Genomic DNA, 24811 nt, shown 5'->3' on the forward strand with positions numbered 1-24811 from the left:
GCGGGCACTAGCGCTCCGCCATTCGGGTTGCAACAGCCCGTCCCGCCCCCACAAGAACGTTATCGCCCGGCAGGATTTACTCGCGGATGCGCAATTCAACTCTGACGCCCTTTACCCAGAAACCCAACCCTCGGCGGACGTCTTTATTTGGGGAAGAGAACCACGCTGCCTCCCAATGGGACCTCTAGGGAAAAGAAACCTCAACACAAATTAAATTCATGTATACATCAAAGGAGGGCGTCAGATTAGGATTTCAGTGGGCTCTCGGCCTAGCTCGAAGGCGGAAGTGGGTATTACTTCCGCCCGAGTCCTCGATGGCTGCAGCAGAGGCGGACGTCTGCGTGCATTCTGGGTAGTGTAGGCAGCGAGGGGAATGCCCCGCCCCATATCTGCCTGGAGGTGAGCGCTGTCCAACTGTAATCCCAAATAATCATGCAAGGTACTCCAGAGTGCACAAAAATTAGGGAAGAGTGCTTGAGCGCTTTCTCCGGAGAAACCTTGGACCTTCGCGCCTCTGCCCGGCTTTCTCTCTTTCGCAGCAGAGCCCAGTGCGCACGTCTCCCCGGAAGTGCAGCTCCGACACTTCCGGTGAGCCCTCGGGCGTCCTCGCAAGGAGGCGGCGGCGGCTGTGAGGAGGAGGAGGAGGAGGCGGCGGCGGCGGCTCCCACCACAACGTTCCCTGGCGACGCGCGCCTGCGAGGCCGCGGCGTCCACCATGGTGAGCGGCGAGGCGGGCCGGGGCGGGCCGAGGCCCGGCGGGCGGACGTGGTGGCCGCGGAGGTGCCGAGTCACCGGCCTGAGGCCGCCGGCCTCCCGGGCTGAGCGCGTCGCCCGCCCTGTCTCGCGGGTGTAGCCCCGCGACGGCTTCCCGCGAACCTCGGGTGGACTGGAGGGGTGTTGGGGCGCGGGGAGAGCGAGCGGCGCCTGGGTTCGCGAGCTCAGCCCCTCGGGCCCCGCGATGTCCTTGGCGGCAGGGAGGGCGGCCGCCGAGTTGGCTGCAGGGACCCTAGCCCAGGCTTGGCCCGGCGGGCGGCATCGCCTCGGGTCGCGGGCTTATTTTGTTGAGCTTCTCCTGAGTGTGTCAGGGTCTGTTCACACTTCCCGTCTCCGGCTCCGCATTCAGCGGGGCTGAGTGCCTGGTGTGCGCCGGGCAGGGGAGTGGGTCTCTGGAGCCGCGCGGGGGGCTGGAGATTAGGTTCGTGGGAGGCTCGAAGGCAGGTTGATGCCGGCTGTTAAATTCACGGTGTGCGTTTTCCTTTTGCGAAGGAGAAGAAGGGCTTAGACGAGGGTGGGAGGTGGTGAGGAGCCCCGACCTAGAAGCACTGTTCACCTGTTATGCTTCTGGCCAAGATTTTGCTGAACAGAGTTCTCCAAAGAAAGGGAGACGCAGATTTGAAAAGTACTATGCTAGCGCTCCAGGGAGTGAAGAACTAAGAATTTTAGCTGGAGCGTGCTGAATTTGCATTTCTGGGAGACAACTGGTCCAGCTTGCTAATTTTGGAATTGCTAGTAAATTGTCTTACCAGTAGACGACTTTCCTTTTACTTAATATACATTTGGAATCAAGTCAAGAAATGTTTGCCTATTAAAAATTTTTTTCACTTGTGAAAAGCCTGTAACATGAATTTGCCACCTTAACCATTTTTAAGTGTGCAGTTCAGTGTTCAGTATGTTCACATTCCTGTGTAGAACTTTTACATCCACAACTTTTCATCTGGAAAAACTGTCTTCATTAAATAATTCCCCCTCCTCCTAGCCCCTGGCAGCCACCATTCTTTCTGTCTCTGCATATGACTACTTACTCTTAAGTACTTCATGTAAGTGGAGTCATACAGTATTTGTACTTTTGTATCTGGCTTATTCCACTGAGCATAGTGTCCTCAAAGGTCGTGACTATTGTAGCATGTGTTGGAATTTCCTTCCTTTTTAGGGCTGAACAATATTCCATTGTATGGTTGGACCATGTTTTCTTTATTTATTCATCTATCAATGGATGTTTGGATTGTTTCCAGCTCTTGGCTGTTGTGAACAGTAGTGCTGTGAATAGTACTGCTGTGAATATGGGTGTACAAATAGATCTTTAAGACCCTGCTCCCAGTTTTTTTGGATCTATATCCTATTGTGCAATTTTATATCCTTTTTTTTTTGAAACGTCATAAAAATTGCAATTATCTAAGACCCTGGATTGCTGGGTAACATGTTTTCTAAGCCTCCTCGCAATCTGCAATTTAAGAGCTTGGATCCTACCCTTGTGATAGGACTGCATCTTGGCTTTGCTTATGTGTAGGCAGGAGTAGCCAGATGTGGCTCAGTGAGAGAGTGCTGTGGAGGGGCGCTGGCCCTGACCCCAGGCAGAGCAGGGAAGTTCTTAGGGAAAGGAAATGCTGGTCCTGGGAGCCAGAGGAAAGGGTGGGGGTCTGCTCTGCAGAGTCCCTTCCTCACCCACTGAAAAAGCACTCCCAGGAGCTCTTTGTCCCTTACCCGCTCTTCTTCTCAGAATACTGACATGCAGACAGTTCTTTCTGGCTCATTTCCCTTGTCTTGAATGTCGGCTCTGCCAGGGCAGAGATTGTACTTGTTTTGTTAGTGAGCAAACATTAGAGTGAGGTTTCCCTGGTCTGAGAGATCAGAGTCTGGCAGATACTGGGCATTCATCAATATTCAATGAGGAGAGAAAAGTGGTCCAGGCAGGAGATACAGCCCAGTAGGCAGTTGTGGGGCCCTCAGTGACCGGTCCCTGAGCCAGCGCGAGGTGTGGCCTCGATGAGGAGGTGGGGGCTAAAAGAGGTTAAGGACAGGCTCAATGGGGTTAGGTTTATAGTTTAGTAAGGTCATGCCATCTGCCAACAGTGGAGATGGGGTTCGCAGGAGAAGACTGGGAGTGATAGCCAGGTGGAGGCAGAGAGGAAATGCTCCCCTGTTTTGCGTTAACATGGCATCTCTCTCCACCTAGTTCTCCTTCAACATGTTTGACCATCCGATTCCCCGGGTCTTCCAGAACCGCTTCTCCACGCAGTACCGCTGCTTCTCCGTGTCCATGCTCGCCGGGCCTAATGACAGGTCAGATGTGGAGAAAGGAGGGAAGAGTATGTGCCGTTTTTATTTTGAATCGTAACCTCCCTGCCCTCAGCCTGCAGTTCCCGTAGCTCCCCCTCCCTGCTCTGCACCTGTGACAGAAGCTAGGTCAAGGGTCGCTTGCCCCAGACTTGCTAGGGGGTGGGGATTGGGGGGTAGTCTGAATTATGGTGAGATTCATGGCTGATGGTCATTCATTCCACCAAGTAAATTACAGCCAGTAGCATTCTTGACGAAAGATGGTCATGAAACTCTGCCTCCCTGCTAGTATCGTCAGTGCTTTCCCTTAGGGGTAACAGGGTGCACTTTGCCTTTTGTTCTGTCCTTTTAGTTTCTGTTTCTTAATGTTTCTTAAATGTTCTTTCCACAGTAATTATGCCACCCTCAGCCCTCGACCAGCTCAGTAAGTACTTCCTACGAGATTTGAGAACTGAGGTAACGAGAAGGTGGGCGCCAGGAACTGGCCCGGGTCCTGGGTGTGTCCTTCATCGCGCCTGGTGGGAATCGTCCCTGGAGGGTGCTTACTGGGCTGGGAGAGCCGGGGCCACTGGTGCCCCAGTGAGGAGGTGGTTGGTGGCGGCCATTGGGCACTCAGCTCGAGGTCCACCCCTCTGATCCCCTCCCTGGGTCCTGTCGGGTCTGAAGGTGTGGGCTCCGGGCAGCAGATGCTGTTGGCTGGGCTTAGGACGTTTTCCCCTGAAGGACGGTGGTACAGCTAGCTTGTTGTCTCCCTGAGCGTCTTTCCTCTGCTCTAGCCGCAGTTATGACCCCTCTGCCCCAGGAGCTGCTCTCCTCTCGGGTCCTGTCTCTTAGCAGGAGTGAGAAAGACCCAGGGGCTGTGAGATTTCCATGCTTTTCTCTTTCCCCAACCCTCTCATCCCTTGGGAGCAACTCGGAGACCTTACATCCCTGTCCCACTCTACCTGGACTGGGAAAACCCCCACCATGGGTGCATCATTGCCTTCAAGACTTGGGGGTCTTTTCAGTGTGAGTTCCGAGGCAGGAGACTTGGACCCCGCTGTGGGGGTAGGTCCACACTCAATGCCTGGTGCATGTAGGGCAGCGCGGTGGGCTGGGCGCTGGCTTGGGTGCTGCTCTGGTTTGGGCTTTGCCCAGCCTGACTCTAGGCTGGTAACTCTGAACCTCGGAGTCCTCATCTTTAATCAGGGACATACAGTGCTGTGGAAACTGCTCTGTGGTGGGAGTCCCTCTTAGACGGTGCCCTGTGATGTACACTGCCCAAGGCCGCGTGATGCCCAGCAGGACGTGGCCTTCAGTCACCAGGGCTTAACTGGTGCCACCAGCAGTGGCTACACCCACCGGAGGCCTTAATTCTGCCTCAGTCCAGCCGGAGGGCAGATAGAGCCACGTGTGCGGGGGTGGGGGGTCATCACAGCCCTCAGGCAGGCCCCTGTCCTCCCAGAGGAGGGAGCAGGGCTGCCAGGGGGCCTGCCGTGTTGGTGGAGCTGCCCCAGGAGCTGAAACCAGGTGTGATTGGTGGCAAGTCTGAAAAGAGACTTTGGGATCAGGACAGTGGGGCTTAGGTCAGTGCTGCTCAAACCTCAGAAGTAATGGAAGAAACTTTGTCCAAGGGGTGAGAAATCTAAATTACAAGTAAGGCAGCTGCTCAGGTTGGAAGAAGTCAGGGGGTGCGAAGGGCTCAGGCACCCCAAGGCACCTCTCTAAATCCCAATGCAGTTTGAACATGACTGGACTGAGGAACACGGGGTTCTCTTCCAAGGGCAAGAATCTTGGACCCTTGGCTGGAGCCTGGTCCAGTTCACCCTGACCGACCTCGGTTCCGCTCCATGGCTCTACAGCTGGGAGGCGCCCTGGGGGTGGGGGCCTGGCGTCTTGTCCAAGTCACGTTGGTGGTGGGGGTACACCTGTGCCCACTGCTGACTGCACTGAGGTGTCCCTGAACCATGGCCTCCCGCCCAGGCTCATTACCCGGCCTGCTTCACTTGAGTTTTTAGGGAGACCCCCATACATTGTCTGCCATTCCTTTTGCTACTGAGTGGGGCTTCTGTCTCCATGTTTGCCTAAACCAACAGGCTGAAGTCGGCCTCCGTGGTTCAGCCCTAGACCTGGGCCAGCACCCTGGGCTGGCTCCTGGCTTATCGGCTCCTGGTCCCTGTGGTCCTGGGCGTGCAGCCAAACCTGCAGGCCTTAGCTCACCATAGACGTAGGGAGGAAAACAGTACACCTCACTGTTCCAGGAAGACCAAGCCAGGGCCTGGCACAGTCATGTCCATCTGTCTAGCCCCCTCCCCCAGGTTCCTGCCTCGCGTCGCCAGCCCCTCCTTTCTGTAGCCCTGCCCTCCAGAATCAGCCTATTGCCAGCACAGCGCAGGTCCTGCTCTGGTGGGGGCCGCTTCCCAGGGGAGGGTGCTGGGGGACAGGGCTTCTCTCCCTCAGAGGAGCTGAGCCTCGGACCTCGCCCTTCTGTTTAGGCCGACTTAACATCACCTACCCCATGCTATTCAAGCTGACCAACAAGAACTCAGACCGCATGACGCACTGTGGTGTGCTGGAGTTTGTGGCTGACGAAGGCATCTGCTACCTCCCGCACTGGGTGAGTGGGGCCCCCCTCAGGGTCTGCCCACAGTCTGTCATGTGGGCTAGTGCCTCGCCTCAAAAGCCATGTGCGGCTTCAGGCACATGGGGCCCCGGTGCTGGGGGACAGCCTTCTCTTTGCCGTTTGCTCCGCTGGTAGAAATCTAGAAACTGCGGCCCTGCTGTTTCACTGCTATTTCCTGGTTCAGCTGGATTTTAAACTGATGGAGCAGGAGCATGAGCATTTTTGAAGTGGTCCAAGCACAGAGTTTTTTACTTATGTTTTCTCCACACTTCAGTAGTTTGTCCCCTGGTTCTGTCACTGTGTGTATGTGTGCGCATGTGCGCGCACACGCCTGTAACAGAGTCTGTCCAGAGCACTCAGCTTTGTTGCCATGGGAATGAAGCCTCTCTGCACCCAGGCTGGCCTGGTGGTGCCTCCACTCCAGAGAGCCGGAGAGGCCAGCACTGTATGGAGGGGCCTGCTGTGACCACAAGTCTGCATGGCTGGGTGGGGCAGGCAGGACTGCGGCATCTCCTCAGTGCCAGGTGCCCCCGTCTGCCCTGCTCTGTCTTGGGCCAGGGTGTGTCCCCCACGCGTGATGAGCTGTGGTCCCTTTGACCTTCAGCACTGTTTTCTGTAAATACTAGCACCTGACAGCACTGTAGGTGTCTTTGAGGTACCTGAGGCCCTTCTCTTAATAAGGTCTCGTGCAGAAACCTGGTTTCTGGGACAGTTTAAGAGGGAGGGGTTCTGGAAAGCCCTCGGCGGGGACCGTGTCTCCTCTCATGTGGTCTTGGGTCAGCCGTGGTCAGGGACTGCTTGGTGGTGGGGCTGGGAACGTGGCCCAAGGCAAATGTGAAGCCGGACCCCATCCCTTCTGCGCAGCAAGCCTCTCCTGTCACAGTGATTGCCAGACTTACGGAGGAGTGGCCCTGACTTGTATCTTGAGATTAAATATGAACAGAAGTTTGAAGCCTCCTTCTTCCCTGTGGTGGTGACCGCACCCACTTCCTCTGGAGCTGGCCGTCCCCCTCTGGAGCCTGGGTCCTTCCCAAGTGTGTGGCCCCACTGGCCTCTCCTGTGCTGCTTCCTTGACTCCTGGGGAACCCTGAGTCATGCCTCAAAGCCCAAACACAACCCGCTTCCCTGCCTGCATTCCCTGTGTCTGTAGGTGCCTCCAGTGGGCATGGCCTAGTCTCACCCACTTGTGGGGCACCGTGGGTGGCTGCAGTGTTGGGTGATGACAAGTTCCCCAGGACCCTCTGTGGCCCATCCTTAGTGAAAGCCAAGGTGGGGATGCTGGGGGACACTGTTCCTTGAAGGCTCTCTCTCCAGCCCATGGACTTGGTGTTTGGCGTCCCCTTGCCCAGGCTCTCAGATCACTTAGGACCAGAAAGCTAGTTGAATCTTTGAAACAGCCTGGGAAGCCTCTTTGGGTGGTGTGGAGCTGCCTGCCCGCCTCTTCCTGGGCTGGCCTTCGAGCTCTTGGTGAGAGCAGACGCTGCCTGGGGTTTCCCAAGTGCTGTCACGGAGCTGACCCCAGGGTCCCCCGGCCCTGGTGGGCATATGAGAAGGTGTATTCTGGGGGCTGATCCACAAGCTCCACCCACTCTGAGCTCCAGGCAGCCCTTGTGGACGTGCCAGCTGCCGGGCGATGGTGGACGGACCAGGTCGGCTACGGCCCAGTGGCCGTGGAAGCTGGGGTGGGTGCGGGGCAGCTCAGAAGTGCAAGGGCTGCTTCCCTATGGAAACGCTCCACTCCAGGAGGCCTGGAGTGGGTGGGTGAGCCGCACCTGCCACCCTTTTGTGACTAGCCTCTTCAGAGGCGCGCACACTGCTGCCCGCAGCAGCCTCGGCCACACCCCTTACTGTGTTCCTGTCTGCTTCCTCCTTCAGATGATGCAGAATCTGTTGCTGGAGGAAGGGGGCCTGGTTCAGGTGGAGAGCGTCAACCTACAGGTGGCCACATACTCCAAGTTCCAGCCCCAGAGCCCCGACTTCCTGGACATCACCAACCCCAAGGCCGTGTATCCTTCTGAGACAAGACAGGTTAAGGGAAGCTGTGCTGTTGGTGGCGGTCGACCCTGAGCACTGAGTTGAGCGTGTGCCTGCTCTGGAGGCCACACCTCATCGCAATTGACAGTGTGTTGTGAGAGCCATGGCTTTGGATTAGCATCCACCGCGGCTTGGGGCGGACTAGTGAGCTAGGCCCTCTGGAAGCCTCTTTGGGCCGCTCTCCGGACACTTCCTGGGAACAGGGATCAGTGGCTCTGGCACACAGCCCAGTGTGTTCCAGTGGGAGGGTGACTCTCTGCCTCTTACCCCTCTGCTCAGCCTCACCTTTTACCCAGCAAGGGGAGCGCTGGCCCCGTACGTTTTCTCTCTCGACAAGAGGAACGCATAGGTTTCCGGTTCTAGTGATTTTGTGTGTTCTCTGCACGTAAGCCAGCGTGTGTGTGTGTGTGTGTGTGTGTGTGTGATTTCAGGAGTGACCAGTGTGGGCGGAGGTACTGTGTTCTGGGATTGAGGTCTCCAGCTTACAGCCCCAGTTTGGCTTGTTGTGATCACATTACAGAGCAGTCACTCCACCACCCATTTATTTTTAAAAAGGCACGCTTGGAAAAGCACAGTTAAATAGCACAGACAGTTAAAGAACAGCTGCCTGCACACACCCACCCCCCACTCCTCCCCCCGCCCTCTGTCCCCGGGATGGAGCCAGGAGCAAGCGGCTGCTGCCACGTCCCGGACACTACTGGGCTGTGTGGAGTCCTCACTGGCCGAGTCCTGGGACAGGTGTGTCGAGTCCCCTGTATTGGATGTGAGGGGCCGTTGGGGCTGTGCTCCCGGTGGGCAGGACCGATTCCCACGTCTGGGGTGGGGCCTGCCTTGGCCCATAGCCCCAGCAGTGGTCTCCTGGTGTGAGATCTGGGCTTGATATTCTTCCACACATGTCGCGTGCTGACTCCCCAGGGTGCCTTCGGAGACTGTCTCTCAGCACAGTTCCATGCTACTCTGGAGAAGGCTGCAGGGCTCCCGTGTCTGGCTGAGGGTCTGGATAAAGGCAGCCCTAGCGCAGAGCGGAGGAGGCAGGGGCCATGCAGAGCATGATGTGGGAGCCAGCTCTGCCCCCAGAGGCCAGGTGAGCTGTGTCTGACAGCTTAGGGATCACCAGGAGTCGAGGGAAGGGCACCCCTGCAGCTGGCATTTCCTGCCAGGGGGCAGAGACAAGGTGCCACTCTAGACTCTTCTCAAAGCTGTCATTGGCCCAGGCCTTTTAATGGAGAGAGATGAACACAGACCCTGGCCCTTCCTCCCTCTGGTTACTCTCGGACCCTCCCCTAGTCGGGCCACATCACAGTGGCAGGCCTGGAGCCACGTTTTATGTTTGACCTTTCTATTTAAAACAGTTTTGCAAATTGTTGAGGATGACATGGTTAAAGTATTCCACAAGATTGAGCATTATTCCTTTGGGGTTTTGGGTTATTCAGTTTTTGAGAATTTGTTACTTACTATTATGAAAAGGGCTTACAAGGCACTTTTTCCTTTTAAGTCTTTATCTTGCAACATGCCTCTAAAGTTGGGTTAACTCCCAAAAGGTAGGAACAACAAAAGTGTAAATGAAAACATCCTTGCTTTTGCGGGGGCCTGTCTGTGGTTTCTTCAGTCTTTTATTCCTGTATTCCCATAGGATTTTCAAAATCAGCTCATTGAGGTGTAATTTACAGACAGTGAAATGCACAGTTGAGCAGATTTGACAGCTGTGCACCCCCTGTAGCCAGAACGTGGCCGTCCACTGACCCCTGGCCCCAAAGCCTCCTTCTGCTCCCCTCTCAGAGATGCGTCTTTCCAGGGTTGGGGAGGGGTCTTGCCACTCTGGCTGCTCCTTTCCCTGAGGTGAGGGTGAGACTCAGGCATAGATGTGTGTTAGGAGCTGCTGCCTCCTCGTGCTGAGAGGTAGCCGCATGTGTTGAGCCCCAGCCAGGCACTGTCCGTCCGGCACACAGTGACTGGGGTCCTCCAGTCCCCTCATAGAAACCCATCTCAGATTTTAGTTGTCCATGCCACTGTGTCGCCTTGACCATGTGTCTGCAGATTAGAGAACGCATTGAGGAACTTCGCTTGCCTGACCACTGGCGACGTGATCGCCATCAACTACAACGAGAAGGTGAGCGGCTGGGCCTCACAGCTGGTGGCCGGGCAGCAGATGTGGTGAGCGCCTGGCTAGAGGACCCGCAGCGGGCTCTCCTGTTTGATGGGGCTCTTTGTGAGCAGGGTGGGTCTGACTTTTACCAAGTAATCGCTGCCTGTTTGCTTCTGAAGTCCTCATGGGCTCAGTTTTGGGGCTCTGTGCTAATCAGCCAGTGCCTCTGTTTTGGGAGCTGATGGACGCGGTTCCTAGCCGCAAGGTGAGTGTTGTACACTTGTTCACCCCAGCATGTGTGTGCCGGTGGGCAGGGGGAGAAGGCCTTAGGCCGCACTCGTGGTCAGAGCGAAGCCCATCCTAGGCTGTGGGGACACAGAAGTGAACCTGCCCGGTCCTTGTCTCTCCCTCGGCGACAGCAGCACTGGGAGAGCTGGCCCCATCCCATCGTCTGGACCTGTGTCTCCCTCGGCAGCAGGTCTGAGGTTTTGATGCCTCTCGTGTCCGTCCATGATGAGAGCTGCATGGATGCTTGTCCCAACGACTCGGCCACGAAATGAGACACCACCTCATCTTCCATTCTCACTCACCCTGTGCCCAGTTGGCAGATCAGTTCCCACAAGTCAGGACGGCATCCACCTCCCCACTCTCTGCGCACCCCAGAGGAAGACGTGGCGGTCGACAAGGTTGCCAGCGCCCTCCTGCCTCAGGCATGGAGCTCGGCGATGGGGCCTTTGTCCACTGTGACCCCACAGAGCTGCTGCTGGGGCCTCCCGGCGCTCAGGAGTGACCACAGCCCCAGCATGGCTTCTCTGAGGCCAGCTGGCTCCTTAACATGCCTGCCCATCCCCCCAGGACTCGGGCCTGAGGTTCAGCCTCTCCATCTGGATCTTTGTCACTTGGGGACCCAGCGTGTTCTCTGTCAGTTTCTTCTGTTTGACTGAGAATCCTTATTTTTCAACTTCATGGGCTCTGAGTCACGCTTTTACATCTTTTCATGAACTAGGAAATAATCTTGTTCCTTTTAGCTTCGGAGAAATGTTTTCGGTATCGTTCATCTTCACCGAATGCTTTAAGTTTTCCAGGTTAATTACAGGCAGCCTTAATGCTACCGTTCTTAAACAACTAAGACAGTAATGCTAAACATGACTCTTAAATTGATGATAGAAGGTAACGGTGACCTTTTTGCACTGAAAGGGCAGGTGACTTGCATGGGTAGACACAGAACTGAAACTCAAGTTTGGTTCTGCTTTTAGAAGCGTGGAAGTCCACACTATAAAGGCCCCTTCTGATTAAAGCTAGGCTGTGATTGGTTTGAGGGGCTCACATGAAGCGGACATTTTCACAACTCTGCCATAGTGGTGCTTAGTGAGTGGTCTGGATCAGAGGCTCCTACAGGAAACTGGGCCCCTTAAAGGGGCCACAGTGGACACAGTGGTGGGTGCTGTCCTATTCTCGAGAGAAGGACCCCAGGCTCTCTGGGAACAACACCCAGTTTCCAGTTGAGTCGGGCCCTCGGGAAGCAAACCACCAGATACCAGAAGCAGGTTTGGACCCTGAGGAAATCCGTATCGGGATCTTCAGGTGCAAATATAAAACAATTACATATAAAATATTTGAAGAAATTAAAAAGTTAAAATTTAGCAAGTGATGGAAGTTTACCAGAAATATCCAGGAGCGTTGGAAAAGCAGAGTTAACAACTGACAAAAAATTAGCAAAGAGAAGGTTAAATCCGGAGAAGTTACATGGAATTCCGCACAGAGAAGCGGGAAAGCGGGACGTGAGAGCTGGAGGCTGCGGAGATCCCGAGAAAGCCAACCGCTTGTGAGAGCCCAGCGGGAGAAGTGGCGGCCTGAGGAGGGTTGGGTGCCGCCTTCTGGAACCCGTCGTCTACCCACAGTGACAGGATTTGAATGTCCAGCAGACGGGATGGTTGCAGATTCCACACAGCAGACCCAGAGAGGTGGGCAGAGAGAAAGCATCTCTCACGGAGGAACAGCAAAGAGCAGGCGTTCCAGTAGCAGGCACTGCCCCCCCCAGGCAGTAGAGTGTCTGCAGAGGCTGAGGGAGTAACTGCAGTCAGACCTTGAAACAATAGGGCAAATCCCAATACTTCCAGGTGAGCAAAATCTGAGTTTGTTTACCAGTGGAACTTCAGAAGCTTGTGTTTTTGGAATGAGCATCACCGTACAGGGAAGGGCCAGGGTGCCAGAAGGAAGAATGGACTAGTAAGCTGACAGGTACTAAGTAAGTCAGGGTGAACGCTGTTTCAGTCAGTACTGGTGTTCAATACAAGCGGCTTAACGGTGGTACCTGAGATACTGGAGAGAATCCTTCTCGAGGGTTGTTTAGAATTAAAGTGGCCTCTGTTTGCACTTCAGTAAAGGTGAGTCAGTAAAAATACATGTTGAGTGTTTAAAAATAGTTTTAAATGACTGTTTTGGCTACAGTGTAACAACACATACAACTGAAGCAAACACCCAGAGTACTCACCATGTGCAGCCCGCACCCTCTGGGACGTCTGCCACCCTGTGGTCCAGGACACTGCTAGTTCTGGTTGCAGTGCCACTGGCTTATGACTCGCTAGGTTGTTGTGACCTTCAGCTTGAAAACACAGCTGTAGAGAGAGGTGACCATGTGCCTGGAGGCCATGGACACAGGTCAGGGCAGCAGGGCCCCTGGAGGGAGCCAGTTGGGGAGGTGGTGGCGTGTCCTCACAGCGACATGCCTTCACTTCTGGTCATCGCAGTGAGGAAACGTGAATATGGACAGGCACCCAGAGCCTTCCCTCTTAACTCAGGTGACCCCCTCCCCAGTGACTAGGGTTTTTCCTGCTGGGACCGTCCCCACTGTCTGCTATAAAAGCAGGACATACTCTGGGGAGAAACAGAACCTAAGTCAGTGCAGGAAAAGGAGACTCTGCCACTTTTAAGTTCCTATCCTGTGTGGTGGCTTTTGTACGTGTTTTACACACGTGAGGTCATCCTGGACACCCAGCAGCACGGCTGCTTCTCTGCTGCTTTCCCTGCCAGCTGCCTGGACCCACCGGGACTACAGCTTGCTCGGATGTGAATAAACGCCATTCATTTACCCTTCCAGTGACGGGCATCTCAGGTGTTCGCGCACTACCGCTGGCGTGCTGCAGTGAGCAGTCTTAGAGTCTTCTCTCTCGGCGTCTGGCAAAACATTTACTTCGAGTTAATTCCTAGAAGTGAACTTTTCTAACATAAACATTGCAAGTGTTACAATTTGCTCCATAGCTACTTTGATATGAGTCATTTAGGAGGAGCAGTCAACTGAGGGTCGGTCTTCAAGGCAGCACCCGACCATGGCCACTCTTCACAGCGAGAGGTGTGGCTGGAGAGGGTGTCGGGGGAGGAGTGGATGATGCGTGTGCCGGGCTGGGTGGGGGCTGCAGTGGTGTGAATGGGGTTGTCCCCCGTGCTGCCACGAGACTGACTGATTTCTGTCCCCCCCAGATCTATGAGCTGCGGGTCATGGAGACCAAGCCTGACAAGGCCGTGTCCATCATCGAGTGTGACATGAACGTGAGTGGCTGGGGATGAGGCGGTGGGGGCCCTGCAGCTCCTGGGACATCATAAGGGATGCTGTGGCGGCCACTGACCTTGTGGTTGGTCTTGGGCCATTGGGGGTGGCAAGGGTGCAGCTGGTTCTGAGGTGGCCACACACCCCAGGTCTCAGACCTGCCAAGGAGGCCTCTCAGCTCCGGGCAGGAGGGCCTAGGGTTCCCGCGCTAACCTGGCCGCAGGGTCTCCAGGTAGCAGTGCCCAGCACCAGGGCCAGTCCCAAGAGATTGCACTGTGTCTGGCCCCATTTACGTAACGTTCTTGAAATGACAGAACTGGAGAAATGAGGACAGAGTGGTTGTGGGGGTCACGGCCGGGAGAGGTGGGTGGGTATGAAAGGGCAGCTTGAGGGGTCCCCGTGTAGGAGCCACTGAGGTCACTGCCATGGGTGGGGATGCCAGCTGCGCAGTGTTAAAACAGAGAGAGCTGAGTGCATAGAGTGTGGGGACAGGTCAGACCGGGCACTCAGAAAGAGGGCCGGGGTGTTGGCGCTGGGCTCCTCGGGCGGTGCCAGGCAGAGGGTCTGTAAAACTAGAGGTCGAGGAGCTGGGTGGGCTGCACAAGCCCTTTCTGTGTCGTTTCCTGTAACTGCATGTGAACCCACAGTTGTCTCAGTTTAAGACAGAAAAGCCAGTAAGCTAAGTGTGGCCCGGTCTCACGTTGTCCCTTCATCTTGGAACAGGTGGACTTTGATGCCCCACTGGGCTACAAAGAGCCCGAAAGACAAGTCCAGCATGAGGAATCCGCCGTGAGTCCCCCAGCTCCACACAGCTCCCCTCGGTGGTGGTCTGGGCAGAATGTTCCAAGGTGTCCTGACGGCCAGGGCATCCTGGCCGTCGGGGGGCCCTGCCGAGCAGCTCACCCTGCTCTTCTGTCCTGCAGGAAGGCGACGCTGACCCCAGTGGCTACGCCGGGGAGCTGGGCTTCCGCGTGAGTGCCTGCATCGTAGTACCCTGCACCTTCATGGTCACCAAAGTCCTTTCTGTCCACTTTATCTGGGTCCTCCCGACACCTTGGTCAGTCAGCCCTAACTATTTCTTTTCAAAAATTTCTCACTTAACAAAAAGGTGAACTAGTTCAGTAGACACACATGCACCCCTCCTTCAGAGTCACCGAGTGAGGCTGCTTCAGCCTCTCTCTAAACGTATGGTCCTCCCCTTTGCGACATTGCTGGAACCTGCCCCTCCAGCACTGCTGCCCCCTGGGGAGCCTTGGGGGCAGGGCAGCAGAGGGATCGGGGCCCCCAGACCCTGGGGCGCTGGGCAGAGGCTCCCCTCAGCTCGAGGCAGTGGGACCCCTGCCCTTGTCCTCGCAGCGGCCTCTGCCCCAAGGAGACTGCAGTTGTCCCCTGTCCTCAGGGCTCCCCTCACATGCCCCCCCCCCGGTCCAGGCCTTCTCCGGCTCCGGGAACAGACTGGATGGGAAGAAGAAGGGTGTGGAGCCCAGCCCCTCGCCCATCAAGCCCGGAGACATCAAGAGGTGGGTGTGCCCACCTGGCCTCTCCTGGATGAGGTGGTCCAGCCCCACCGGCCCCAGGGCATCTGGGCAGGCCTCTCTCCTACTTAAAACCTTTCTGGGTCCGGGTCATCACTGGGCCTGTTTTCCCATTTTGTGACCTCAAATGACTGACCCACTTCCCCTGAGTAGAAGTGGCTGTGTTCATGTTTTCTGGTCCAGACTCCCTGCTCTGGTGCCAGCGCGGTGGCGGCAGGCCGGAGACATCTCCCCTGTCGAGCATGTGAGAGCAGAAGCAGAGTGCTGGCTGTGGGTTGGCACCAGCCTCTTAGGGAACGAAGTGAGTTCTGTGAGTGTAGTCCTTGAAGGGTGACACGTGAAGCTGGAGAACACAGAAAATCAGGCCCCCACGCCTCCAGGGGCCCCCTGTCCCAGTGCCGTGTGTTCCTATTGGAGGGGCGCTGGGAGGCACCAGCGGGGTGGTCCAAGGCTAGGGGGAGTGGGTGCAGCCGCAGGTCGAGGAAGAGTGGCCCAGGATGCCCACCGTCTCTTCTGCCTCCTTTCTCTTCCTGTGACAGGAAATGATTTTAGTCCTTGTCTCCCTAAGCTAGCATGATTTCCACTCTCTTCTTTACAGAGGAATTCCCAATTATGAATTTAAACTTGGTAAGATCACCTTCATCAGAAATTCACGACCACTGGTCAAAAAAGTTGAAGAGGTAAGTGTGTTTCGTGGACAATGAGAAGTTCTATTGACTGTGGTGACTGGAGGAATTCTCTTCATTCTGAATTGAGTAGGGATGTTTCTGTCATATTTTTCTTCGTTCAGGGCCCTTCTTCTCCCCAGTGGTCTGATCATCTCATTGAGGCTGTGGGTAGGGGTGGGCACACTGCAGCCCTGGTGTCCACTCACAGTGATCAGCGAGATTGCAGCTCACAGAGCCCTGGCCAGGTGCCGGGCCCATGCTGTCCCCTGGACAGTCTCAGTGGCCATGATTGTCCACGTTTTTACAGAAATGAACGTGAATGCGTGTGGCGGTCAGGACCCTGGGGGGTCCACCTGGCCACCCCGGTGCCAGCGCACTCCAGAAACGGCCTGCACCAAGGCCTGGGGGCACGGCCTCCTTCAGCCAGGGTCCCCTGGGGAAGCAGGGGAGGCCACAGATGTGTGCAGAGGTGTGGCCAGAGGGTAAGTTCCACCCTGGCGTGGCCTGCCGCAGACTGCCCACCCGCCCAGCACCCCAGCCATGCGCTGTTGCGAGAACACTCACAGACCCTCGCTCTCCTGGGTGCTTTTCTCAAAGGCTCGGTCCCTTGGGATCCCAGGAGTGAGCAGAGACGACTGTGCTGCCTGCACATTGCGGACACACAGCCCCTCTTGGCCTTAACATTCCTCAAGCTGATGCTGTGTTCCAGGCTCTGAGGAGCTGACGTGGTCCCGATGGGACCCATCCAGGCCCATCCAGTCCTTTGCTCACCACTGGCCAGGCTGCTCGGCCCCACGGGGGTGTCCTCTGGGCTTACTGGTCCCTAACTGTTGGAGGTACAGGGGGAGGAGAGGGTGAGGCCGTGTTGTCCATAAGTGGACCTTGGAGAAGAGATGTGTGATTTGAAGTGGGCTTGAAGGCACATGCTCCCTCGGCCCCATCCTGAAACCCCCTGGATGGGGCACAAATGACCAGGTGACAGACAGTGGGGAGGCACCTGGAAGAGCAGAAGGCCAGGGGGACCTGACTTGACAGGCCATGGAAGGCCGTGTGCAGAGCCGGCTGTGTGCGGAGTTGGCCGTGGGGCTGAAGATGGAGCATCCGTGTGGCTCCTAGACCCGCAGCACCACCTTCCCCTGGGGAAGAGGGCCCACCTGTGGGACAGGCAGGCATCACAGAGGCCCCCTGGATGGCTGTCCACAGGGTGCTGAGCAGGCCTCACTGGAGGAGCGAGTGACCTTCACCTTGCTCCAGGTCCTTTCCTGGCTAGGCTCCTGCCACTGGCCACTGGGCTGGCTCATTATAGTTGGAGGTTGGAGGCGCCTCTGTGGACGGCGAGCCCAGGGAAGGTCCCAGCCTTCACCCCGGAGTGAAGAACAGTCAGAAAGTTCCTGGCGCCAGCATCCCAGTCACATGAGACCAGAGGGGCTGAAGCCACCAGGGAGATCAGGGCTCCAACTGAGGGGCCAGTGCCTGCAGATCAGGAGGCCCACCGAGTGTCTAGCACGGTGGATGAGGACAGCTCCAAACTGGGGCAAAGATCCTCAGGCTTCCAGGAGGAAGAGGGGCCACCAGAGATCAAGCATGGCATCACCCTCGAAGGACAGGGAAAGCCAGGACATGGGAGAGCAGAGTCTCCAAGGCTCTGAAAGGAAGCATTTCCAAAAGTTCTGTGCCCAACTCTTATGGGCCGAATTGTGTCCCCCACATTCCCATGTTGACGCCCTAACCTCCAGCACCCCAGAGTGTGACTGTCTTTGAAGAGTCTATTAAAATAAGGCCACTGAGGTGGGCCCTGTCCCATCTGACTGGTGCCATTCTAAGCAGAGAATATGTGGACATGCAGGAAAGGCCATGGAGGACTCAGCAAGAGGCGGTTACCTGCAGGCCAAGGAGAGGGGCCTTGGGAGATGCCACAGTGCTGGCACCTGGTCCTGGGACTCCACGCCGCTGGACTGTGAGAAGATGGACTTCTGCTATTTGAATTCCGAGCCTGTGGTGTCTTGTTACTGCCACCCCAGCAATCTGACTCCCACCACCCTGCAGTGACACCAGAGGAGAGTGGGGTTCCCAGTTACATAGGAGCCAAGACAAGGTAGTAGTCCTCATGCTCCTGTTTTCAGGAGGCCACAAGGACACACCCCACCCAAACAAAGGAATGAGGTAGAACCAAGAAAGCCTTAGACCCAGAATTTGGAGATCCTCATACAACATGCAGCCTGGGACAGTGGCCAGTCAAGGCGGCAGCTCAAAGGCCCCAGAAGACGTGCCTCCCTTGCCCAGATGACATCGGCGGCTGCGACTGAATGCGTGGAAGAGGGGCCGGGCACCATGTCCACAGTGGGCAGAAGAGGGCTCTATCAGAGCAGAAGGCTGTGTGGCTCAGCTGTGACTTGTCTTTATGTGGTAGAGACCACAGCGACCCCGTGCAGATCCTGCCAGAAACACCAGCCGCACTTGGTGGTGGGAACGGTGCCAGGGTGTGGGCTGGAGAGCTTGGAATCCCCTGCCAGAGACAATGCCTCTGCCTGACCAGTGACGTTGCTCCTGAGAAGATGCCTGCTGTCTCCCAGAGCTCATAAGACAAGCCGCCTTCCTGCCAGTGGCTAGTGAGGGCCATTGAGTCAACATTTGTAAAAAGCCTTAAGAACACCTGCATCCTTTCCCCAAGGAATTCAACTTATAGGAAAAATCAGAGTTGTGTGTGGGGACATTAAACTGCTCACCAGGGCAACTAAAATACTGCAGACCTGGAGGTCACCTCTGGCAGGAGAAGGACTGCCTCTCTGCAGCCTTCGGAGGGTCCTGGTGGGAAGTGCATTGCCCTGACACTTGAAAATAGTTTTAATAAGTGTATACAGAAAAGTGACTGGAAATGTTATTTTGGGGTGGTTTTTCTTTGGGGGGGGTGTTGTGTATTTTTTACATTGAAAATATGATGCCCCTGCAGAAGGGTGTACGTTCGCCCTGGGAGTCAAGGCTGATGGACGCAGAGTTGTGAGTCCGTGGTTTGGTTTTCAGTTCAGTAGACCACAGTTTGTGTTTCTATTTAGACATTTCTTATGAAGAATGTGGGAGTGAGGAAAGTGGGTGGATGGCACGTGAGTCAACAGAAGAAAGTGTTTTTCATTAAACCTCCAAGGAGTTTCTGAAAACAATGGTTTTCTTTTCATGCCCAGGATGAAGCTGGAGGCAGGTTCGTTGCTTTCTCCGGAGAAGGACAGTCGTTGCGGAAAAAGGGAAGAAAGCCTTAAGTTGGGGCTGTTGGCTGATTAGAGAATAAAATAATTGCAGCATGATGGCTTTTAGTTACTGCCTTTGATGGGGATGCTCCGTCACTTTAGGTGTGTTTAGAGTGACCTAAGAATTACCGGGTTTGACCGGAACGTGGACCAGCAGGACTTGCAGCCAGTGTCTGATTTGGGGAGAGAAGCAGCCTCTGAGGTCCCACAGCCTCTTGCTTTCAGGCCCTCAGGACACGCCCACTGCTGAAGCAGTTTCCTAATTCCTGCCCAGAACCTGCGAAGGGAATTGAATTACTCTAACTTGTGGTGTTTTCTCTTTTTTCATATATCCTTTCTTTTCCCAGGTCATAGTTTAGCATTTGCCTTTGGCCTAGAAAAAAGTGGTTTAAACAGATAAGTGCTCCATAAGCAGTGGTTATCCCATTACTCTGGCTACAGTTTATTTGAGGAAGGGTGTTTCTGTTTTTATTTTACATGTTGATTTTTTTTCCCCTAAAAAGTCATTCCTCAGCAGGAAAACCTGACCTGAAAACATTTCCAATTTTTTTTCAATTTCATATAGAAATGACTGGCCCCTTAATCAATCTGTTCTTCTGTAAAACAACTTCATGGTGAAGCACAAATGTAACCATTAGAATAAATGAAAGCTAAAGCTCTCTTCTTTCCCCTTCCCTACCCCCCATTCCCAGTGTTAATGTATCCAAAGTTCTGCTGGCCTGCCTTTATTTTTTAACTAGGGTTAATTTAGCCTCAGATTTTCACTTTCTATAATATGACATGTTAATTCAATTTCTAATATCTCTTCTTTCTTGAAAATAATTATGATTCAAGAATTTCAAATAAAAACAGGCAGTGACTAAAACCTGAATTGCCTCCAAATGTCTGATAAAATGCCAACAGGGATTGACACTTGGGCCACTGACCCAACCAGAGGAAGGCCTGCTTGCAGGAACCCTCATTGCATCTGCCCTTAGAAAGGGCTCTGGGGGGCTTCTCCCAGACAGTGTAGGGGGAAACAAGGCTCTTGACCCCTGGGGAGGGGGTGGTCGGGCCCAGCAGGGTTTCCTCTTGTTCGTGATAGTAGGCCAAGGGGTCTGTCCGTCTTTGGATAGGGCTCCCCTCACTCAGGAGAGGGCGTCCCCATGCAGGATGCGTCCCCAGGGTTCACCCACGAGTCCTCAGAGTGAGCATCAAAGGTCATCCTGATGGCCAGGGCTGAACCCCGTGGCCCACGCCCACACCACTGGCTGTGGGTGTGACTCTGGAAGGCATGAGCACGGCTGGGACCTACAGACCCTCCATTCAATGGGTCCTGGGGTCGCCGGCAGAGGTGGGAGCCCTCCTGGGTGGGCAAGCCGTCTCTGTCCGCGGGATCACGTGGGCTACCGTGTCGTTCTGTGCTCGAGTGTCACGTGGGACTCTGGCCCTGGGTTCTCTGCCCTGAGCGGCACCTGCTGTGTCTACAGGGAAACCACTCCTTGTCGGTTCCTGGAGGCGCACTCCCTGCTTGGACCAGGGATGGCCCCGCTGCTGGGTCTGGTGACAATGGGGTTGCCTGGAGCAGAAGGCCTGGTAAGGCTGCTGCAAAGAACCTGCCTGAACCGCGTGGTTCCGTCAGAAACGGCCACTGGACGTGAACGTGTAGCGGAATGCCAGGTGGCCGGAGCGGACGGCTGCGGTCTACACAGCCACGCAGCGTGGTCTGCCTTTCGGACCCTGGGGCGCGCCCCGCCCACACCGCCCCGGCCCCGCCCTTCCTCGGCTGTTACTGGCTGCCAACCCGGACGTCCTATTCACTGGCGCGTCTCGAGGAGGAGGGCGAGGATGTAGTGATGACATCTCAGAGTTCATTGGTTCCTCTACCCATCAATCACGAGGTGGCCGGCGGGTCGGGCAGCAGCTCAGACATGGCCGACGGCGGTGGCTGGCGGGTGAGCCCGGGGCCCACGGGACGGGCGATAACTCGGTCCAGGCTGAGCGAGGCTAGCGGGTGGTGACCGGGTCCGGGCGAGCGGGGTGGGCGGGCTCCGGGTCGCCTGCTCACGCCTGGTCCCTGCAGCCGCCGCGCCCGTGCGAGGCCTACCGCGCGGAGTGGGAGCTCTGCTGCAGCGCCGGGCACTTCCTGCGCCACTACTACGTCCACGGAGAGCGGCCGGCCTGCGGGCAGTGGCGGCGGGACCTGGCCAGCTGCCGCGAGTGGGAGGAGCGCCGCAGCGCCGAGGCCCAGGTGAGGCCCAGTTGAGGCCCAGGGGACTGGCCTGCAGGGGTTGGTTCTGCCGAGCCCGGGAAGCTGCCCGAGTAGCATCACCCAGCCCCGGGCCCGACGCCGGGACAGAGACGGCCCACCGCTGAGGGCAGGGGGCGGCTGCAGAGGGGTCGGGGTGAGGGTAGTCCCGGCAGGCCTTAAAAAAGGAGTTAGGTTCAGGCCTTCACGTGTGTTGGGAAGCGTGCTTGCCGCCAGGGCGGGATACCAGTCAGGAGATGGTTCTGGTCCATTCGTTTACTAGATACCGCTTGGGAAGGATGCTCTTGGGGATACAGGAGTGATGAGAACAAAGCCCTGTGCTCCTGGCTCCTTCATCCTAGTCCAGGGCACAGTGAGGCCTTGGAGCTGTTGGAGAGGGGAAGCAGTGAGGGGTTGTTTTCACGGGACGGGGCAGCAGGACTGGTATGTTTGAGAGAGAACGGTAAGTCCGTGATAAATGGAAAATCGGGAAGATGGTTTGCAGCCTATATGGGAAGAGATTAGTAATTTATGTGTGTGTGCGCGCGCGCGCTGACTCAGAGCGCTCCCTGCGCTGGCCAGGGGTGGGCGGGTGCCTGGAGGAGGGAGCTGTCCGGGGGCACATGGGGACAAAAGTGACCGGGTCTCCTTTGCAGCGGTCCCTCTGTGAGAGCGAGCGGGCAAGAGTCCGGGCCGCACAGAAGCATGGCCTGGTGTGGACCCCCAGGCAGAGCCCCCCTGCAGACTGGCACCTCCCTCTGCCTCAGGACAAGGACAGCTGACCAGCGCTCTGTATGTCTCACACCCCTACCGCTGTGATTGACCTCAACCATCCAGTGGGTCCCTGAGAGCCCCGCCTCTGGCCTTACCTGCTGCCGCACCTGAACCGGTGCACCCAGTGCACATCTTCCAGGCCACAGGCAGCACTGCCGATCCTGCGGGAGGTGGTCAGGCTGGCTGTGCTCCCCTGGGGATCGTCCCCCACCCCAGGGGCTGCGTTCTGGGGGGCAGGAGGGGAGAGGATGGGCTACCAGGGCTCCACCTGGGCCCTCCTTGCTCTGGACCTCGTGGGTGAACTCTCCAGAGGTATCCCTGACCCATGTGGACATGCGAGGAGCAAAATAAGGTGGCCAGGTAGCCTCGCCTGGCTCTGGTTCGGTGCCGGCCCCGCTGAGGCCCCTCCCTCAGCCCCTCAGCAGCACAGGTGGGCCCCCCAGGGCCTTTTGGAGATGCTCATGGCTCCAGGATGGGATGCACACCCTTGTGTGAATTGGGTTTGTGAACTTTGGTCTTCAGCCCAGGACACATGGAATGTGGGTCTTCTTCCCTCCTCCTTTCCCTGGTCACTTTTAGAAAACGTGGAGTATATCAAAGGACATTTCACTCGTTTGAGTCCAGGTAGAAGCTGAAAATTAAATCCAGGTTAACTGCTGAGATTGTTCGATGTGGTACCTGGCCTCATGCTCATGCAGGAAGAGAGTTCTGCGTGCTTGTGTTCCTGTTGGTGTTTGTGAAATAGATGCAGGTGAACTGACAGAGGTGCCTCTGTTACTGACAAGAGCCCCTCCCTCACGCCACAGCCCCAGCCCAGCCACAGGGTAATCTGTCACTTCAGAGGGGTGTGCATTAAAGAACAAATTGTCCTGTCATGTGGCTTCTCTACCAGGTGCCTTAGAGCCCTCTGACTGCTTATGTACCTGGGAGTAGTGGGGGCTGTGCACGTGGGGCCCTGGTCATCTGCCCTGTGTGTCCACCTGAGTGTGCGGAGGGGAGCCAGGGTCCCCCACCCCAGGGGCTGTGTGCCGGAGGGCAGGAGGGGAGAGGGTGGGCTGCCAGGGCTCCGCCTGGGCCCTACTTGCTCTGAAGCCCCGGCAGGGACACAGGAGCCTCGCAGTCGCACATGTGCCTGGAATCGCAGCAGCTCCTCACTGCTTCCTGGCACAGGGCTGGGCAACAGGAGGTGCCGGAGCGGCAGCCAGGGCAACAGTCTTGAGGGGCACCCCTCGCAGAGCCCCTGCCAGGCGAGGGCCGCGGGCTGCCAGCACCCAACGCCCCGTTAGAAGTCCTGTTCCTTCTTGGATACCCAGTGGGTTCCACACCACTGATGACCGTCATTCTGGAGAATATTCCCACACCCTCTCCTGTCCACCCCTGGTGTCTGCACCCATGACAGGACCAGAGAGTCCAGCAGAGTTGAGGGAACAGATGTGAACATTCAAACATCAGCTGTGAGGAAAATGGACAGAGTGACAAGGAAGAGCAAATTCTTTCAGACTCTTGGGACCAAGCCCGTGATAACGAGTGTTTTACGTTGTGACCTGGTGTGTCCTGTGACATACTGCACGTGTCACTGGAACGGGTGTCCCAGCACTGCACTGGCCTGCGCCGTGGGGAGCCGGCAGCTTGGGTCTGCTGCACGTGCCACCCCTCAGAGCCACATTCAGGATCCACAGGGTCACACATGTGGTTCCATTACATAATACCATGAAATGATACAGAGATGGGAAGGCTGTGGGGTCAAGGGTCAGGGCTGGGAGATGTCCTGAGGTGCCTGGACCTTGGGGTAGTTGTATGGGACCACACTGGGATAAGACAGACGCGGGCCGCCACGGCCAGGAGTCTGAACACACGGTGTATAAGATGTGATACTGGGGGAGCCACACGCCGACCGCCCTGTGTGGTAATATGTAATCTCCTGTTGGAAACTTGTAATTACTCCTAAATAAAAGGTTAAAATGAAACAGCTGGCCATGACCCGCTGAGTTGATTGTACACCTAATGGACAAAATCTGACTTTCCAAAGCACCTGTGATGGGCAGGGAGGTGGGGGAGGCGCAGCGTCGGCCCAGACCAGGAGGCAGTTGCAGCCCACCAAGGCAAAGAAAGGGCCACACAGGACACGAGGAACAAGTGCCCGTGCCCAGGGGATGGGGGGCAGCGCCAAGCTGCAATTCTTGGGGTGGCAGGCCAGCTGGCCAGCTGGCCTGCGGCTGCAGAAGAGGCAAGGCTGCAGGACTCAGGATCCCAGGTGACTTCCTGATCCAGTAAAAGCGCTTGTCTGGTGCTTAAACCAAAGTGGACCCCACGCAGGGAGCAGGGACAGGGGCCTGTTTCCCTGGTTGGTTTGCACTCAGGTGGTAAAGGGGCCCTGATGCAGACATGGCTCCCTGCTGATCCCGGACCCTCCCCTTGAGGCTGCATCACATCCCCGCCTCCTTCCTAGATGCACTGGCCAACACCCTCGCAGCTTGGGGGGACTCTACATGGAGTCGGGGTACTTAGATGTCATTAGGTTAAAATGAGGCCTTTGAGGGGATAGGATCCAATCTGACTGGGGCCCCTGCAAGAAGAGATGCAAGACACACACACACAGACGGATGAACACGTGGGGACACGGGGAGAGGCCTCAGGAGGAAACAGCCCTGCAAAAGCCTGGCTCTTGGATATCCAGCCTCCAGAGAAACGCTTTCCTGTTTAAGCCCGGAGTCCGCAGTGTTTTGTTCAGTAGGCCAGAGCTCACCGCTCCAGGCGCACAGCACCTGGACGAGACAAGAGTACCCTCGGCTGGCCAGGTATCGCACCCTGGAGCACAGGGCAGCTGTAACTGGAGCCCTGGAGGGCCTGCTGCCTCCTCTTCTGTCTAGCAACCCCCACCCCCCAAGGCTGGCCCTGCTCCTCCCCATGTGCTGCTGCCTGTCCCTCACCTCCACTCCCTCCCGTGGAGCTCTGTGCCTCCTGCTGGTGGAGTCAGCCCCACATACCTGGAGGGCAACGGGCAAGGTCTTAGCCCTCCTCTCCCTCAGGCGAGCCACTCTC

At 56.4% G+C, this 24811-nt stretch overlaps 2 protein-coding genes across 4 annotated transcripts; both read left to right on the forward strand.

Moving 5' to 3' along the window:
- Positions 1-92: 92 nt before the first annotated feature.
- UFD1 (ubiquitin recognition factor in ER associated degradation 1) lies at positions 93-18825 on the forward strand. 3 transcript variants are annotated; one of them, XM_072953619.1, is made up of 12 exons: positions 93-718; positions 2954-3060; positions 3446-3478; positions 5529-5650; positions 7532-7662; positions 9728-9800; positions 13257-13325; positions 14047-14112; positions 14247-14294; positions 14755-14843; positions 15457-15538; positions 18706-18825. In XM_072953619.1, exons 2-12 carry the CDS (start codon positions 3054-3056, stop codon positions 18778-18780), a joined length of 795 nt encoding a protein of 264 aa, XP_072809720.1. In that variant the 5' UTR covers positions 93-718; positions 2954-3053; the 3' UTR covers positions 18781-18825. The 3 variants fall into 3 exon arrangements, 2 of the variants coding, with proteins under 2 accessions (XP_072809720.1, XP_072809719.1); XM_072953618.1 differs by having other exon boundaries at positions 493-718; positions 2954-3086; XR_012066458.1 differs by lacking the exon at positions 14755-14843 and having other exon boundaries at positions 556-718; positions 2954-3086.
- A 1771-nt stretch (positions 18826-20596) lies between these two features.
- On the forward strand, positions 20597-23736 carry C32H22orf39 (chromosome 32 C22orf39 homolog). Its single transcript, XM_006219017.4, has 3 exons — positions 20597-20702; positions 20831-20998; positions 21652-23736. The coding sequence occupies exons 1-3, from the start codon at positions 20604-20606 to the stop codon at positions 21775-21777; spliced, it is 393 nt and encodes a 130-aa protein (XP_006219079.2). The 5' UTR covers positions 20597-20603; the 3' UTR covers positions 21778-23736.
- The last annotated feature ends 1075 nt before the right edge of the window (positions 23737-24811 follow it).

Source organism: Vicugna pacos, chromosome 32, assembly GCF_048564905.1.
Source record: "Vicugna pacos chromosome 32, VicPac4, whole genome shotgun sequence".
NCBI classification, from domain to species: domain Eukaryota; kingdom Metazoa; phylum Chordata; class Mammalia; order Artiodactyla; family Camelidae; genus Vicugna; species Vicugna pacos.

Excerpts from the sequence above, each read along its gene's own strand:
- UFD1 (XM_072953618.1), top strand. Across the intron at positions 13,326-14,046 it reads TCATCGAGTGTGACATGAAC|GTGGACTTTGATGCCCCACT; the intron begins GTGAGTGGCTGG and ends ATCTTGGAACAG. Across the intron at positions 15,539-18,705 it reads TGGTCAAAAAAGTTGAAGAG|GATGAAGCTGGAGGCAGGTT; the intron begins GTAAGTGTGTTT and ends TTTCATGCCCAG.
- C32H22orf39 (XM_006219017.4), top strand. The coding sequence starts at position 20,604 with ATGACATCTCAGAGTTCATTGGTTCCTCTACCCATCAATCACGAGGTG. Across the intron at positions 20,703-20,830 it reads CCGACGGCGGTGGCTGGCGG|CCGCCGCGCCCGTGCGAGGC; the intron begins GTGAGCCCGGGG and ends TGGTCCCTGCAG. Across the intron at positions 20,999-21,651 it reads GCCGCAGCGCCGAGGCCCAG|CGGTCCCTCTGTGAGAGCGA; the intron begins GTGAGGCCCAGT and ends TCTCCTTTGCAG.